This window comes from Heteronotia binoei, chromosome 18 (assembly GCF_032191835.1).
Source record: "Heteronotia binoei isolate CCM8104 ecotype False Entrance Well chromosome 18, APGP_CSIRO_Hbin_v1, whole genome shotgun sequence".
Taxonomy (NCBI): domain Eukaryota; kingdom Metazoa; phylum Chordata; class Lepidosauria; order Squamata; family Gekkonidae; genus Heteronotia; species Heteronotia binoei.
In genome coordinates, this window is record NC_083240.1 from 16897217 (window position 1) to 16913175 (window position 15959).

At 46.1% G+C, this 15959-nt stretch overlaps 1 protein-coding gene across 1 annotated transcript in view; it reads left to right on the forward strand.

Moving 5' to 3' along the window:
- Nucleotides 1-2043: 2043 nt before the first annotated feature.
- Nucleotides 2044-15959, forward strand: part of LOC132587000 (arylacetamide deacetylase-like 4) — a 40027-nt gene continuing 26111 nt past the window's right edge. Inside the window, exon 1 of the mRNA XM_060259179.1 lies at nucleotides 2044-2220. Coding sequence (XP_060115162.1) covers nucleotides 2044-2220 — 177 coding nt within the window. The remainder of the gene's footprint in view (nucleotides 2221-15959) is intronic.

Consider the following 15959-nt stretch of genomic DNA (forward strand, 5'->3'; position numbering starts at 1 on the left):
AAAGATGATGAGACTCAGCAGAGCAATTAAGGTAAATGTCCAACTGATCAAGAAGCCGAAAAACCAGCCCAGTCAACCATGAAATTAAAATAAACCAAGATTACTGGTTGAATTTTAAGTCTGCATGTTGGAGAGATCCTTCTGTGTCTCTCTAGCGGGGTCTAATCAACGGGTTGCGAAGGACTGGAATCCAGATGACATTTGGGTAGGCATCTATTAGCCTGACAAAAGGAATTCCTGCTAATTATCCTGCTAATTATTATTATAAACATGGATCCACCTAACTCCAGGGTTTCTTCAGTTGTGGCCAGACTGACTCAAAGACCACATCTTAACTGTGGGAGGAGGATATAGTGGTGATAGCCACTGCTGACTTTCAGTGGGGGTTGGACAGTTTCCTAAAGGACACCTCATGCAGAGGCCATTGGCCATGGAGCCTCCATGTTCACAGAGAGGAGACTTATTTGCTTATTTTATAACTTCCTTATGTCCATAGCGGGGACCCAAATCAGCTTACCACACCACTCTCTCCTTCTCCATTTTAACCTCACAACAACAGTGAGAGCCAGCATGGTGCGGTTGTTAAGAGTGGAGAACTGGGTTTGATTTCCTGCTCCTCCACATGAAACCTGCTGGGTGACCTTGGGCCAGTCACAGTTCTCTCAGAGCTATCTCAACCCCACCTGCCTTGCAAGATGGAGGGACAGTGGCTCAGTGGTAGAGCATCTGCTTGGGAAGCAGAAGGTCCCAGGTTCAATCCCCGGCATCTCCAAAAAAGGGTCCAGGCAAATAGGTGTGAAAAACCTCAGCTCGAGACCCTGGAAAGCCACTGCCAGTCTGAGAAGACAATACTGACTTTGATGGACCAAGGGTCTGATTCAGTATAAGGCAGCTTCATATGTTCATATGTCTGTTGTGAGGAGAGGAAGGGAAGGAGATTGTAAGCCGCTTTGAGACTCTGAATGAAGGGTGGGCTACAAATCCAATCGCCTTCTCCTCGCTTCTTCTTCTTCTTCTTCTTCTTCTTCTTCTTCTTCTTCTTCTTCTTCTTCTTCTTCTTCTTCCTTCTCTGTGAAGTAGATTATAGTGAACAAATGGCCCAAGGCCTCCCAGTGACATTCCATGGAAAAGCGGGGATTTGAACCTGGGACTCCCAGATCCTGGTTCGACATTGTGACCACTCCACCACCCAGGCTGTCACTTTCCTGGTTGAGCTGGATACTGTTGGCTGCTAGGCAACACAGATTAGGGATTTCTTTTTGTCATCAAGTCACAGGTGATGCATGGCAACCTGGAGGGATTTTCAAGGCAAGGCCTGCCTCCACGTAGCAATTCTGGTCTTCCTTGGTTGTCTCCCATCCAAATACTAGCCAGGGCTGACTCTACTTAGCTTCCGAGATCTGAAGAGATTGGACTATCTAGGTCAGAGTTTGGGATTTACTACTGTGCCATAAAGCTGACCAACAAGTGAACTTTGGCCAGTCACTGCCTCTCTCAGCTTTGTCTAGCCACACAGGATAGAATGGAAGTGGGGGGGAACTATGCTCTCTGAGCTCTCTTGTGCCTTGGAGGGGAAGGGTTCCCCACCCTGGATTTCAGGAAGTAACCTGAGCTAGATTCGAGCCTAGTAGCACTTCAGAGACCAACAAGGTTTGGGGGGCATATGTTTTTGAAACTCCAAGCTCCCTTTACTGGAATCCCCAGTGAATTCTGAAGAAAACTCCCCAAGTCCCCTGAATGAACTGCAGAGTCATTTGGGGCATGAGTTGCCCAACAGGTTGAGACCAAAGCCCTATCAGAACTGATGGCACAAGTTGCGCAAGCCACCGGATCCATTCAGCCTCTGTTGTTTTCACAATGCACGAGCGCCAGTATAATTGCGACTGACAACCAGCCTGTTTCTTCACAACTCACTTTGCCAGCCAAACAGCAAAGAGACAGGTGGAGGAAAGCTGAGCAGGTAGCTTCGCGGAGTCACCTGGAAAGCAGCAAGGACTTCCTGGGCATCCAACCCCTGCGCCTGTTTCCCTTCAGAAGTTGGAAATGGAACTACTGTATGCCCTCTTGCTTGGTGCTGGGAGTGTCCTGGCAACTCCTTGGCTCTTATTGCTGTTGTGGGCAATTTGTTATGATCTCATCCGAACCAAGATGCCCCCTGAATTTGACCATCCGCTAAAGCTTCGAGCCTTTTACTGGGCAGGAATTATGTTGTGCACTGCGGTGAGTTGACCACCCTCTGAAAGCAAATGGGGCCGGGGTTCTAGGGAAACTGGGGGTGTGAGAGTGGAATCTGCAACAGCAGAAAAAGAACATGCAGAGATTTCGAAGCTTTTGGGCGGACTCGATGGGACGAATGGGGACTGGTTCTGTTCCTTCGATTGATGTCGCAGTGAGGCCGTTAGGTTGGATCCAGCACAGCGTCTACAAGGGATTGAGGACTTCAGCCCCCTGGGGGGAAAACAGCTAGCTCTGTTTTATCCGCAGGAGCTCAAAATGTCCTCACCAGTTAGGGATGCCAACCTCCAGGTAAGACCTGGGGGTGTCTTGGAATTATAGCTCATCTCCAGACTAGAGAGGTGAGTTCCCCTGGAGAAAAGGGACGCTTTGGAGGGTGGGCTCTGTGGCGTTGTGCCCCACTAATGTCTCTGTCTTCACCAAACTCCATCTCGAAATCTCTAGGAGTTTCCCAATCTAAATCTGGCTGGCTACCCTACCCCCCCCCACACCCTCCATCGGTGTCCTATTCTTGAGGGTCCCTTCTGCATCCAATCTGCTCCATTTCATCATATGGATAAAGCTGCATTCGGATTCCACCCATTCCTTCTGCGTTTGACCCTCACAACAACCCTGTGAGGTGGGTTAGGCTGAGAGGCTTGAGGCTCCTGGAGAACCCAACTGAGTGTGAGCTGTGGCTGGCTTGCCGAAGGTTTTATGAATTGTGACTGGATCGCCAAAGGTTTTTATTTTTTTGATTAAATGCTGAAGTGGTGGGTTATCAGTTGGACTGGATCACTGATGCTTTAGGAAGGGATGTTCACCTTTTGCGCCTGTTCCCAGTCAAAATAGTCCTGCTTCCTGTGGGAGAGGAAAAAACACTCTATGTCCCTGGAGGAGTGTTATGATCCCTGGTCCTAGAGAGGTCTGGCTGTCCTCAATGAGAGGCAGGACCTTTTCAGTCCTGGCCCCAATCTGGTGGAATTTTCTGCCAGAGAACATCAGGGCCCTGAGAGATCTTCTACAGTTCCGCAGGGCCTGTAAGGCAGAGATGTTCTACCAGGCTTTTGATTAGGACAGTGATGGTAGCTGTGCTGGCACCTTCCTCCTCTGCCTCTGATACCATCTCCAGAAATCTGGTTTAGGAGAATGTTAATAGGATGTCATCGGTTTTATGAGCCTGGCACTAGCTGGGATAGGATGATTTAGTAGGTTGAAATAATAATAATAATAATAATAATAATAATAATAATAATAATAATAATAATAATAATAATAATATAATGTCAAAGGCTTTTACGGCTGGAGTTCATTAGTTGTTGTAGTTTTTCCAGGTTGTATGCCCTTGGTCTTGCCATAGTAGCACCTTACGTTTCACCAGCAGCTGTGACCAGCATCCTCAGAGGTAAAACACAAAAGGCTAGAGTTCTCTCTATGCCAAAGTGAGAAGAAGATGGTAGGCAGTTAATTTATAATCTATCCTACCCTAGCCTACTGCACCTTACCCTACCCTACTCCACCTTCCTAAGTAGATATAAATTAACTGCCTATCATCTTCTTCTCACTTTGACATAGAGCGAACTCTAGCCTTCTGTGTTATACCTTTGAGGATGCCAGTCATAGCCGCAGGTGAAACATTAGTTACTACTATGCCAAGACAATGGCCATACACCTGGGAAAACTAACAACAACAACAGTAATGGTACTGTGATCCAGAACATTGCATGGAGAAAATCTTTTCTCTTTCGGCATCCCTGCTTTGATTACATTGGTAGTACCCAACATCTACGTTTCATTACAAAACACCCACCCACCTGAGATCTCACCACAAATCTGCCATCTAGCATAGTCTGGCCCTGACTCAACCATGGTAATACAAAAAACAGGTAAGAAATACCGTCATGATAGTTGATATGCCTAAGGACCAAATGCTGTTTGATTCCTAGGAAGGTTGGGGGTGGGGGAGAAACCTTAAATCAGGGTGAATGCAGGCGGTTTCCTTAGTGTTCTTATGTCTGAAGCTTCCAGGTTTAGGCACAGGAGGCTCAATTCAGATCGAAACTATGGCCAAGAGGAGGAAAAGTTTTTAAGCTTTCTCATGGTGCCATAAAGGGTGCTTTCGCATGCACTAAGTAACACACGTCCAGTCCACCATCAATGCACTTTGTAACTGGAATTTACTGCATGAAATAGCAAAATCTACTAGCAAACAGTCACTGAAGTGGGTTGTAAAAGTGTGTTATTTAGTTGTGTGAAAGCAATCTTTGATCTAGAATTAACTGCAACTAGAATGGTCCCAGGGAGCTGCAGGTGTGTGCCCTGTGAGAGGAAAGGCGGCATGATATAGCACATGGGTGGCCAAACTGTGGCTCTTTCACTCATATTGTGTGGCTCTCGAGGCCCCCACCACCCCGTCAGTTGGCTTGGAGGAGACATTTGTCTCTTCAAATCACTTCTCCAAGCAAAGCCAGCCAGCAGCTTGGAGAATGCATTTAAAGTTGCTTTCTTTCCATCTCTCCCTCCCCCCAATTTATTTGCTTTCTTTCTCCCTTCCCCTCCCCTCCCTCCCTTCCTGTCTTGCAGCTCTCAAACATCTGATTTCATGTTTTGCAGCTCTCAAGCACCTGATATTTATTCTATGTGACTCTTAAATTAAACAAGTTTGGCCACCCCTGGACTATAGCCTGATCTCAGATCTCAGAAGCTGAGCAGAGCAGAGCTTGGATGGGAGACAGCAAAGGAAAGAAATGGCAAACCACCCCTGCTTCTCACTCATTTTAAAAGCCCCTTGCTGGGATCACCATAAGTCATTTGTGACTTGATGGCACTCATGTACATAATCCTCAGCAGGTCTGCTTAGAAGCAAGTCATATTTTAATTAATGGGTCTTGCTCTCCAAGCGTTTTTAGAATCACATTGTTTACCTGTCTTCCTCAAAATGGAGGTGTGGATGGAGGAATAGGATACATATTTGTATTATAGCCAGAAGGCTATAATTGTGGCAAGACACAGTTTAGGACACCCTGATTACAGAAAGAAAGAAAGGAAGGAAGGAAGGAAGGAAGGAAGAAAGAAAGAAAGAAAGAAAGAAAGAAAGAAAGAAAGAAAGAAAGAAAGAAAGAAAGAAAGAAAGAAAGAAAGAAAGAAAGAAAGAAAGAAAGAAAGAAAGAAAGAAAACAATTTTTAAATCTCTCCATCGAAAGGAGAAACACTCCAGAAAGATATTTCCACAGCATACAGAGACCTGAGGGATGGTGAAAGTTGGAGTGAAAGTATAGTATCTGTCTAACTCTCCCTGAAAGGGAGTGACAAGAAAAGTATCCCATAATTGCTCAGATACTTCAACATTTGATTGAAAGGTGAGGTGTGAGGTGCGCATAGCTCAAAGCACTCTAATCCAGCAGTGGCCAAACTGCGGCTTGGGAGTCACATGTGACTCTTTCACATATATTGTATGGCTTTGGAAGCCCCCACTGTCCTGTTGGCCAGCTTGGAGAAGGCATTTGTCTCTTTAAATCACTTCGCCAAGCCAGCTGACCCTCCCCCATCTATTTGTCTCCCTCCCTCCCTCCCTCCCTCCCTCCCTCCCTTCCTTCCTTCCTTCCTTCCTTCCTTCCTTCCTTCCTTCCTTCCTTCCTTCCTTCCTTCCTTCCTTCCTTCCTTCCTTCCTTCCTTCCTTCCTTCCTTCCTTCCTTCCTTCCTTCCTTCCTTCCTTCCTCTCTCATGTCTTGCAGTTCTCAAACATCTGACATTTATTCTATGCGGCTCTTAGGCTAAGCGAGTTTGCCCCCCCCCCTGCTCTAATCACAGAAGGGTCTGAAAACAGGACATTTCTGCAGATTTCAAGCTGGTAGACCTGAAGTGTACACTAAAAATAGTTCAAGGATATTATTTCACGATTAGGATTGCCAGCTTCAGGTCCGGAAATTTCTGGAGATTTTGAAGTTAGGGCCTGGGGAAGGTAGGATGAGCCCTCAGTGGCCATAGTCTACTGTCCAGAGTAGATTTTCTTCATTTCGAACCATCAGGCCCAGCTTGGCAACCAGTAGGAGACCAGGAGATGAAGCAATAGAGTTTCTGGCAATGCTTTAAAAGGGAAGGCCATCACTTCAGGGTAGGGTTGCCAGGTCCGACTCAGGAAATATCTGTGGACTTTGGGGGTGGAGCCAGGAGGAAGGCTGTGACAACCATGACTGAACTCCAAATGGAGTTCTAGCCATGACATTTAAAGTGACCACACTCCTTTTAAATTCCCTTCATTGGGAATAATGGAGGATGGGGCACCTTCTTTAGGGGCTCATAGAATTGGACCCCTGGTCCAAACTTTTTGAAACGGGAGGGGGGGGGTTGAGGAGAGGCACCAAATGCTATGCTGAAAATTTTATGCCTCTGCCTAAAAACCCCCAGAGCCCCAGATATTCACAGATCAATTCTCCATTATATCCTGTGGGGACCAGTCTCCATAGGATATGATGGAGTGCTCAGCAAAAATTTCCTCCCCACCCCCCATTTCCTGATAACCCTGAAGTGGGGGAAGGGTCTCCAAGCCAGGGGGGTCCCCTGCCCCCAACTGGGGATTGGCAACCTCGTTAGTTTGGGGATTGGCAACCTCATTTTTGAAGTGACATCACACACTCAGCCTGATAGTCATTTTTAATCCTACCACTGCAAAACAAGGGGCAGGGTATCCCTCATCCCACCGGGGGGCTGGCAAGTTGCAACCCTCCAAATGATCTCTGTAGTCTACCGAATCTGGGACTTTTCTATGATCCTGTCCCCAAAGGAAGCAAATTAAATATATCCTCAAGTAAACCATGATGGGTAGCTGGGTTAGTCTGTAGCAGTAGAAAAGAGCTAGAATCCAGCAGCACCTTAAAGACTAACCAAATTTGTGGCAACTTGGTTGGAGTTTTCTTGAGTCACAGCTCACTTCTTCAAATGCAACTAGAATGTGAGTCCATTGCTGACAACCGACAGCCAGCTCTGGGCAGCATCCAGGGCCGGCACGTGGCAGTCAGCGGCTTAGGTGGTGGCCTGGGGCACTACCCCACCTGGGGGCACCACCAGGCACCTCCTTACCCATGCAGAGTGCTTCTCCGAACCTGCCTGAAAGAGCACTGCACAGTGCTCTAAGCTCTTTGGACACTTCCAAGGAAGTTTCTGAAGAGCGCACAGTTTTAGCGGCACCAGTTGCTTTTGGGTTGAAAGCGGCCGGGCGGTGCCTTCCGAAGACACCGCGTGGCTGCTTTCAACCTGAAAATGGCCGGGTGACGCTAAAACAGTGTGGTTTTTGGAGGCTTCCTTGGAAGCCTCCAAAGAGCTTAGTGCAAGGGGAAAGCGGTGGTACGGCAGCACACTTGCGCGCCACCCATCACTCTCTTGTCCTCCGCCGTCCTGCATGATGACATCACTTCTGGTGACATTGTGTAGTGCAGGGGTCTGATTTGAGTGGCAGAACCTCTAGCACTGGACCTGACAGCATGAAACTGCCCCAAAGAGAGCCAGCCAGAAAAGGAGCGGCCGGGAGCCTCCCATCCCCAGGGCAGCTTAGGCTGCCCGTCTGTTATCAGCACATTTGTCCTCTATATTGGAAAAGTGATTTCAGATATCAAATGACAATAGCAGGAGTAGTTGGTTGAGGTGTGATATGCAGATGGTAGAAGGCATGGAAAAATCAGCACTGATAATAAGACAGGAAACCTAGGTCTCAATTAAGTCCAGGTGGATGGATTGTCTTGTGCTTCATTATGAGGTGCAATTCAGTGGTCTCTCTACTCTCTCTTTGAAATTCCATAATAAGATAATTGCTACTCTTAAGTCAGAAGCGGAATGTCCTAGAAAATTCTGAACCATTGGAACAAGGGCTACTTTGACTCTGAACTATTGCAACAAGGGCTACTTCCCCAGACTCCACGAAGCTTGAAGAAAGTTTCTCAATATAGGAAGGTGATGGTGATTGGAGACTCCTTGCTCAGAGGGGTGGAGCCCAAAGTCTGCTGACCTGACTTGTCATCCCAAGAGGTTGACAATACTGCCCGTCATAGCTTTGAACATATTTGAAAAGACTATGTGGCTCTGGGTCAGAAGGTGAAGGAGCTGGGCGCACAGGTTGTGTTCTTGTCAATGCTTCCTGTTGAAGGCCGTGGCTTAGGACGAGAAAGAAGAATACTTCAAACAAACGACTGGCTACATCGATGGTGTCGTCAGGAAAAATTTGGATTTCTGGACCATGCCTTATGCTTTCAAGATGGTGGTCTTCTATCGGGAGATGGTTTGCACCTTACGGCAGTAGGGAAAAGGGTGTTTGGTAACAGCCCTGCTAACCTAATAAGGAGGACTTTAAACTAAATTATATGGGGGAGCAAGATAATAATTCAAAGCCTCATATGATGCCAGAAACTGGGGATAAGAACGTTAAAGATTTGCAGAGAGTGGTGCATATGCTAGGTAATGTGAACTTGCAGGTTTGTACGGAAACTAAACCCTCGGGATGCATAAAACGTGGATTCCGATGTCTCTACACTAATGCACAGAGTATGGGAAACAAACAGGAGGAACTGGAAGTCCTAATACAGGAAGGAGACTATGACATAACTTACTGAAACTTGGTGGGATGACACTCACAACTGGAATATTAGGATTCAGGGGTACAACTTGTTTAAAAGGGACAGGCAAATGAGAAAGGGCAGAGGCATAGCAGAATATGTGAAGGAGGTATATATTTGTGAGGAAATATGTGAATCTGAACATGGCAGCACAGTTGAGAATCTCTGTATAAAAATAAAAGGAGTAAGAAAAAACAGTGATATTATTGTGGGGGGTCTGCTATAGACCACCAAGCCAGGCAGAGGACTTGCATGAGATACTCCTACAACAGATTGTGAAGTTCTCCAAGAGAAGGGATACCGTGATCATGGGAGATTTCAATTACCCGGACATCTGTTGGAAGTCCAACTCTGCTAAAAATTAAAGGTCAAATAGATTCCTGACTTGTCTTGCTGACAACTTCCTTTTCCAGAAAGTGAGGAAGGAAACAAGGGGATCTGCTATCTTAGATTTGATTCTCACCAACAAGGAAGAATTGATAGAAGAAGTGGAAATAGTGGGCAACCTGAGCAGCAGTGACCATGTGATTTTGGAATTTACAGTCTTAGGGAAGGGAAAAGCTATAAGTAGTGAGACTTATAGGTTGGACTTCAGAAAGGCAAACTTCAATAAACTTAAAACTATGCTGGGTAAAATCCCATGGTCAGAAATACTTAGGAGGAAGGGGGTTCAGGAGGGGTGGGAGTTTCTTAAAAGTGAAATACTGAAAGTGCAATCACAGATGATTCCTATGAGAAGAAAAAATGGAAAAGGCCTAAAGAAGCCGAGTTGGCTCCATAAACAGCTCTCTAAAGACTTGAGAAATAAAAAAGACTCCTTTAGGAACTGGAAGGAGGGCCTTATAACAAAGGGAAAGGAAAGGTCCCCTGTGCAAGCACCAGTCATTTCTGACTCGGGTGACGTTGCTTTCACAACATTTTCATGGCAGACTTTTTACGGGGTGTTTTGCCATTGCCTTCCCCAGTCATCTATACTTTCCCCCCAGCAAGCTGGGTACTCATTTTACCGACCTCGGAAGGATGGAAGGCTGAGTCAACCTCGAGCCGACTACCTGAAAACCCAGCTTCCACCGGGGATCAAACTCATGTCGTGAACAGAGCTTAGGACTGCAGTATTGCAGCTTTAACACTCTGCACCACGGGGCTCTTCTTATAGACAAGGATGAATATAAACAAATCACCAGTGCTTGTAGAGAAAAAGTTAGGAAAGCTAAAGCTCAGTATGAGCTTAGGCTGGCCAAAGATGCTAAAAACAACAAAAAAGGGTTCTTTTCTTATGTTCAGAGTAAGAAAAAGAGCAAAGACATGGTAGGCCCATTGCGAGGGCAGGAAAGTGAAATTGTAATGGGTAATGAAGAGAGGGCGGAACTGCTCAATTCCTACTTTTCCTCAGTATTCTCTTCTGAGGGAAACGGTGCTCAACATGGCAAAAACAAAACATATAGGGAGGGTATGAAGTTCCAACCTAGGATCAGCATAGGGTTAGTACATAAACACCAGTTTCTTTAAATGAAACTAAGTCCTCAGGGCCAGATGAACTGCATCCAAGGGTTCTAAAAGAGCTTCTGGATATAATTTCTGAGCCTCTGGCTATTATTTTTGAGAATTCTTAGAGAACAGGAGAGGTGCCGGAAGATTGGAGGCGGGCGAATGTTGTCCCCATCTTCAAGAAGGGGAAAAAAGAGGATCCGGGTAACTACCAACCCGTCAGCTTGACATCTATACCTGGAAAAGTTTTAGAACAAATAATCTAACAGTTGGTCCTGGAACATTTAGAAAGAATGGATGTGATTACTAAGAGCCAGCATGGGTTTCTCAAGAACAAGTCATGTCAAACTAACCTGATCTCTTTTTTTGAGAAAGTGACTACCTTGCTGGATCAGGGGAATGCTGTAGACGTCGTTTATCTTAATTTCAGTAAGGCTTTTGATAAGGTTGCACATACTATCCTTGTTGACAAGTTGGTAAAATATGATTTGGATCCTGTTACCGTTAGGTGGATCTGTAACTGGTTGACAGATTGCACCCAAAGAGTGCTTGTGAATGATTCCTCATCCTCTTGGAGAGGAGTGACAAGTGGAGTGCCTCAAGGATCTGTCCTGGGACCTGTTTTGTTCAACATCTTTATCAATGATTTGGATGAAGGAATACAGGAAATGCTTATTAAATTTGCCAATGATAGTAAATTGGAATGGGTTGCAAATACAGTAGAAGACAGAAACAGGATACAGGATGACCTTGACAGGCTGGAAAACTGGGCTAAACCCAATAAAATGAATTTTAACAGGGATAAATGTAAAGTTCTGCATTTTGGTAGGAAAAGTCCCATGCATAGTTATAGGATGGGGGAGACTTGTCTTAGCAGTAGTATGTGTGAAAAGGATCTAGTGGTCTTAGTGGATCATACGCTGAACATGTCAACAGTGTGATGCGGTGGCTAAAAAGGCAAATGCAATTTTGGGCTGTATCAACAGAAGTATAGTGTCCAGATCACGTGATGTGATGGTATCGCTTTACTCTGCTCTGGTACTCCTCACCTGGAGTATTGTGTTCAGTTTTGGACACCACATTTTAAGAAGGATATAGACAAGCTGGAACGGGTCCAGAGGAGGGCGGCGAAGATAGTGAGGGGTCTGGAGACCAAGTCCTATGAGGAAAGGTTGAAGGAACTGAGGATGTTTAGCCTGGAGAGGAAGCGGCTGGGGATGTTTAGCCTGGAGAGGATGTGCCTGAGTACTTGAAGGGCTGTCATATAGAGGATGGTGAGGAATTGTTTTCTGTGGCCCCAGAAGGCAGGACCAGAACCAATGGGTTGAAATTAAATCAAAGAGTTTCCGGCTCAACATTAGGAAGAACTTCCTGACCATTAGAGTGATTCCTCAGTGGAACAGGCTTCCTTGGGAGGTGGTGGGCTCTCCTTCCTTGGAGATTTTTAAACAGAGGCTGGATGGCCATCTGACAGCGATGAAGATTCTGTGAATTTGGGGTAGGTATTTGTGGGTTTCCTGCATTGTGCAGGGGGCTGGACTAGATGACCCTGGAGGTCCCTTCCAACTCTATGATTCTAGCGTGAAATGTTCCCCCACTAGTTTTTGAATGTTGTGGTTTCTAATGTGAGACTCATGTCCATTAATTCTTTATCAAAGGGACTGGCCTGTTAGCAGATATAGGTCTCCACCACGAAGAAAAGTAAGGTACAAATATCTCAGTAAATAAGTTGCCCTAGTTTATCATGTCACAGCCTATTACTAATTAATAAAGTTCTTTGAATGGAATTCCAGCCACACAGGCTATCATTCCTTGCTGATGGAGTGTGGGCTTGTAGGAAGGGAAGTGCCTCTTTACCCACTTTGACTGGAAGCACAAAAATATTTATTTAGGTATTTATACCTTGCTTTTTATTCAGTGGGAGTATATGTAGATTATATACATAGCACAGCCTATTATGCATGGATGTTTCCTCTGTCATGTTCACTGTGCATGACAGCCAGTCTGGTGTGAGAGCCAGTTTGATGTAGTGGTTAAGTGTGCAGACTCTTATCTGGGAGAACCGGGTTTGATTCCCCACTCCTCCACTTGCAGCTGTTGGAATGGCCTTGGGTCACCCATAGCTCTCGCAAGAGTTGTCCTTGAAAGGGCAGCCTCTGGGAGAGCTCTCTCAGCTCCACCTAGCTCACAGAGGTCGTTTTCGCACTTAGCGTTTGCTCCCCTTATTCCGCGGCGCAATTATGTCCGGATCATTTTTCTCGTTTTCGCACTAGTGACTCTTTGCGGAGTCGCCTTCCCTGAAGCCCCGGCTCAAATCGTTTTCCCACTGGCATCGACTTGAGTTCGATGCCCTGTCAATCATTTTTTTTTTTAAGCGCAAGTCTGGTTGCGTAAGGACGTACTAACGTACTAACGTAACATCGAGCAGGCACAGCTGTTCCCTCCCCTTCTTTTCGTGGACAAACCGCATCACGTGTGCTGCTGCTGCTTATGGATTGGCTGCAGCTGTAGAATCCTCCACAGCCCTTTATGTATTAACAGAAGCATTCACAGTGGAGAATCCTAGCACTAGATTCCCCCCCCCCCAAATTCTGAAGTTGCGAAATATCGCAATAACGAAGAGAGAGAAATCGAGGGGTTTGTGTGTGTGTGTGTGTGGCAGCTTCTTCCTTTCCCAGCCTCGCTCCCTCCCGGGTGGCGAAGCTGGGATTTCCTCCGCTCTCTTTCTTTCCCCTCCCCGGCTGGCGCTTGCAACGGGGGACCTGACTGATTCCTGCTGCCAGAGCTCCCCCCCCCCGCCCCATTCTCTCCTTCCCCTTCTGTGGCGCGTGTGAAGAGCGAGCTCGCGTCTATTTTCTAACCGAGCGGAATGTAGCCAGGGAGAAGAATGCAGGACTCCAACTTCCCATTTTATACATGGTGATTTTGTGCAGGTCCAGAAATCCTGGTGGCACAGCTGAGGGAGGAATTCCCTTTTTAAAACACACACACATGAACGCTTTGGCCCGCACCGGCACTAGATTCCCCCCCCCCACAATGGTTGTTTTCGCATTATCGAGATAACGCAACAGCGAAATAACGCAACTAAAGTCAATAATAATAATAAAAAAATTCTAACGAAACCAATTGAAGTGGCAATTGAGGCTATTCCAGGAGGGTTTTTTTTTTCCTATTTGTTAATTTCGAAATATCGCTATTACGCAAAACTGTGAAGTTTAAAAAAAAAATGGCCGTGCCGGCACTTTGGGGAAGCGCCGCGAAAGGCTGATGATTGGCCAAGGGGGTGGATGGGGTGGGAGGACGGAAAGGGAGAGGGTGACGCCCACAAAGCAGTCGATCCGGCGTGGATGGATTTCCCACAGCAAACTCCGAGGAGTGGATCCGGTGTGGATCCGGAGGTTTTCAAAAACTCCGGAAGGAGGTGGATCTAGATACTCCGGCGTGAAACCCCTGCAGCGCCGGAGCAAACCGCAGCGCCGGAGCAACAGGTGGGAAAACCAGGAAAAGATCCGGAGGTAAATGGGGTGCTACGCCGGAGTAAACGCTAGTGCGAAATCGGCCAGAGTGTCTGTTGTAGGGGAAGAAGATAAAGGAGATTGTGAGCCACTCTGAGTCTCTGATTCAGAGAGAAGGGCGGGATATAGATCTACGGTCTTCTTTTTCTTCTTATCCGCCAGATTTTCTTGTCATTCTGCATAGCTTTCCGTCCCTTCAGCGCTCAGTTCGCTTCCTGATCACTATTTCCCAGGGTTTTCTGAGAGTACTTTCGTGCCGATTTCCCCCTTGTTTCACTTCCAAGCCGAAGGTAATTCCAAAGCATGCAGATTCCCTCAGATTTCTCCCCTGCCCTTTTGCTGCCCTTTGAAGGTCACTCCCCCACCCAAATCGAGGCTGTTCCTCATGCTCTGCACCTTCACCATCCTCCCCCCTTCATCAGTGTAGAAGCTCCATTGACTACTTTCCCCTTGTTCTTTTAAATTTCATTTTTTTTTTAAAAAAAAAAAGTGGCATGAGTCTAGCAAAAAAAAATTAAAATGAAATGGGGGTGGGGTTAAAAAGGAGCTGGGCAAGGTTTATTAGTTCTCTGAGGGTATTGACTTGAAAGGGGGATTGGAGAGGAGGCAAATGGCAGCATCCCCAGTGCAAGGGAGGGAGAAAGGATTTCAGTGCTGCATGAAAACAAAATAAACAAAATAAAAGGGGGGGAGGATTGTCAGTGTGGAATGAAATTGACATGAGATGGAGAGACGAAGAGAGAGAAGAAGAAGACCATAGATTTATACCTGATCCTTCTCTCTGCACCATAGTCTCAGAGCAGCTCACAATCTCCTTTCCCTTCCTCCCCCACAACAGATACCCTGTGAGGTAGGTGGGACTGAGAGAGCTCTCCCAGAAGCCATCCTTTCAAGGACAACTCATGGCTGATCCAAGGCCATTCCAGCAGCTGCAAGTGGAGGAGTGGGGAATCAAACCCAGTTCTCCCAGATAAGAGTCAGAGAAAGAGAGAGAGAGGGAGACTGGGATGGGAACGTAAAGCTTTGAAAACATTAAAATGGTGGCTGAGCCATGGACCTTCTGCAAACTTCCGAAATCAAGAATCACTTGGAATCAATCTGTTTGGAGGAAAGAGTGCAATTAGCACAGGATAGGCTTTTTAAAAAAACCCAAAAAACCTGCCAAGATCATGACCAGTGTGCAGGATCAAATAAAAGGAATAAAAAATAGAAAAATAGAAAGCCATACAAATTTGCAAAGTGGGGCAGGAAATTACCATTATTGAAGTCAACCCCAAAAAATCTGTGCAGACGGCAACATCTGCCGCCTATCATCCTCCCGTCCTCACTCCGTTCTCCAGGCTCCTGAGACCGGCTCAAAAAGCTACCACTTCCAGAGAGAGAGAGAGAGAGAGAGAGAGCGAGCGCCAGCTGCAACTTGGTGGAACTTTAAAGACACACACAGGAATAACTGCAAAACAGGATTGTGGAAAATGCTAAACTGGGTGAAAAAGATCCCTCTGTAAAAAGTGTATAACAAACTTTTAAAAAGCACCTTTAAGACTTGACAATTTTTGTTGTAGTCTAAGCTTTTGAGAGGCATTGCTCTCTTTATTGTATTTCTCAAAACCTTTTGCTACAACAAAGGTGCTACAGGACTCTTACTATATTGCAGCAACAGACTAACACGGCTAACTCCTCTGGATTTTAAAAAGACTACAAGTACAAGAGATAACTTAAAATAGAAGTGACTCTGATTTTTTTTAAATGAAAGTTTGAGCCTATTGCTTATAGCTGTGAGCAATTACAACAGAGACAGAGAGTTGGTGTGGTGCGGTGATTAGAAAGACTAAGATCTAGAAGATAGAGGTTCAAATCCTCACTCTTACCTGAAACTTGCTGGGTGACTGTGGGTCAATCCCTCTGTCTCTCTGTCTGTCTCTGTTTCTCTGTCTAACTTACCTCACACGGTTGTTCTTGTGAAGCTAACATAAAGGCAGGGAGCAGGATGTAAACTGCTCTGAGGTCCTCGTATGAGATAAAAATGTGCAAAAGAAACATCAAATTCAAATAAGCCTGGGTGGGCTGTCACTGAGGCAAAATTTACTTGTCTAAGCTGACGGCTATATCCCTTTCCCCAGGAGGTCCCTCACCAGAA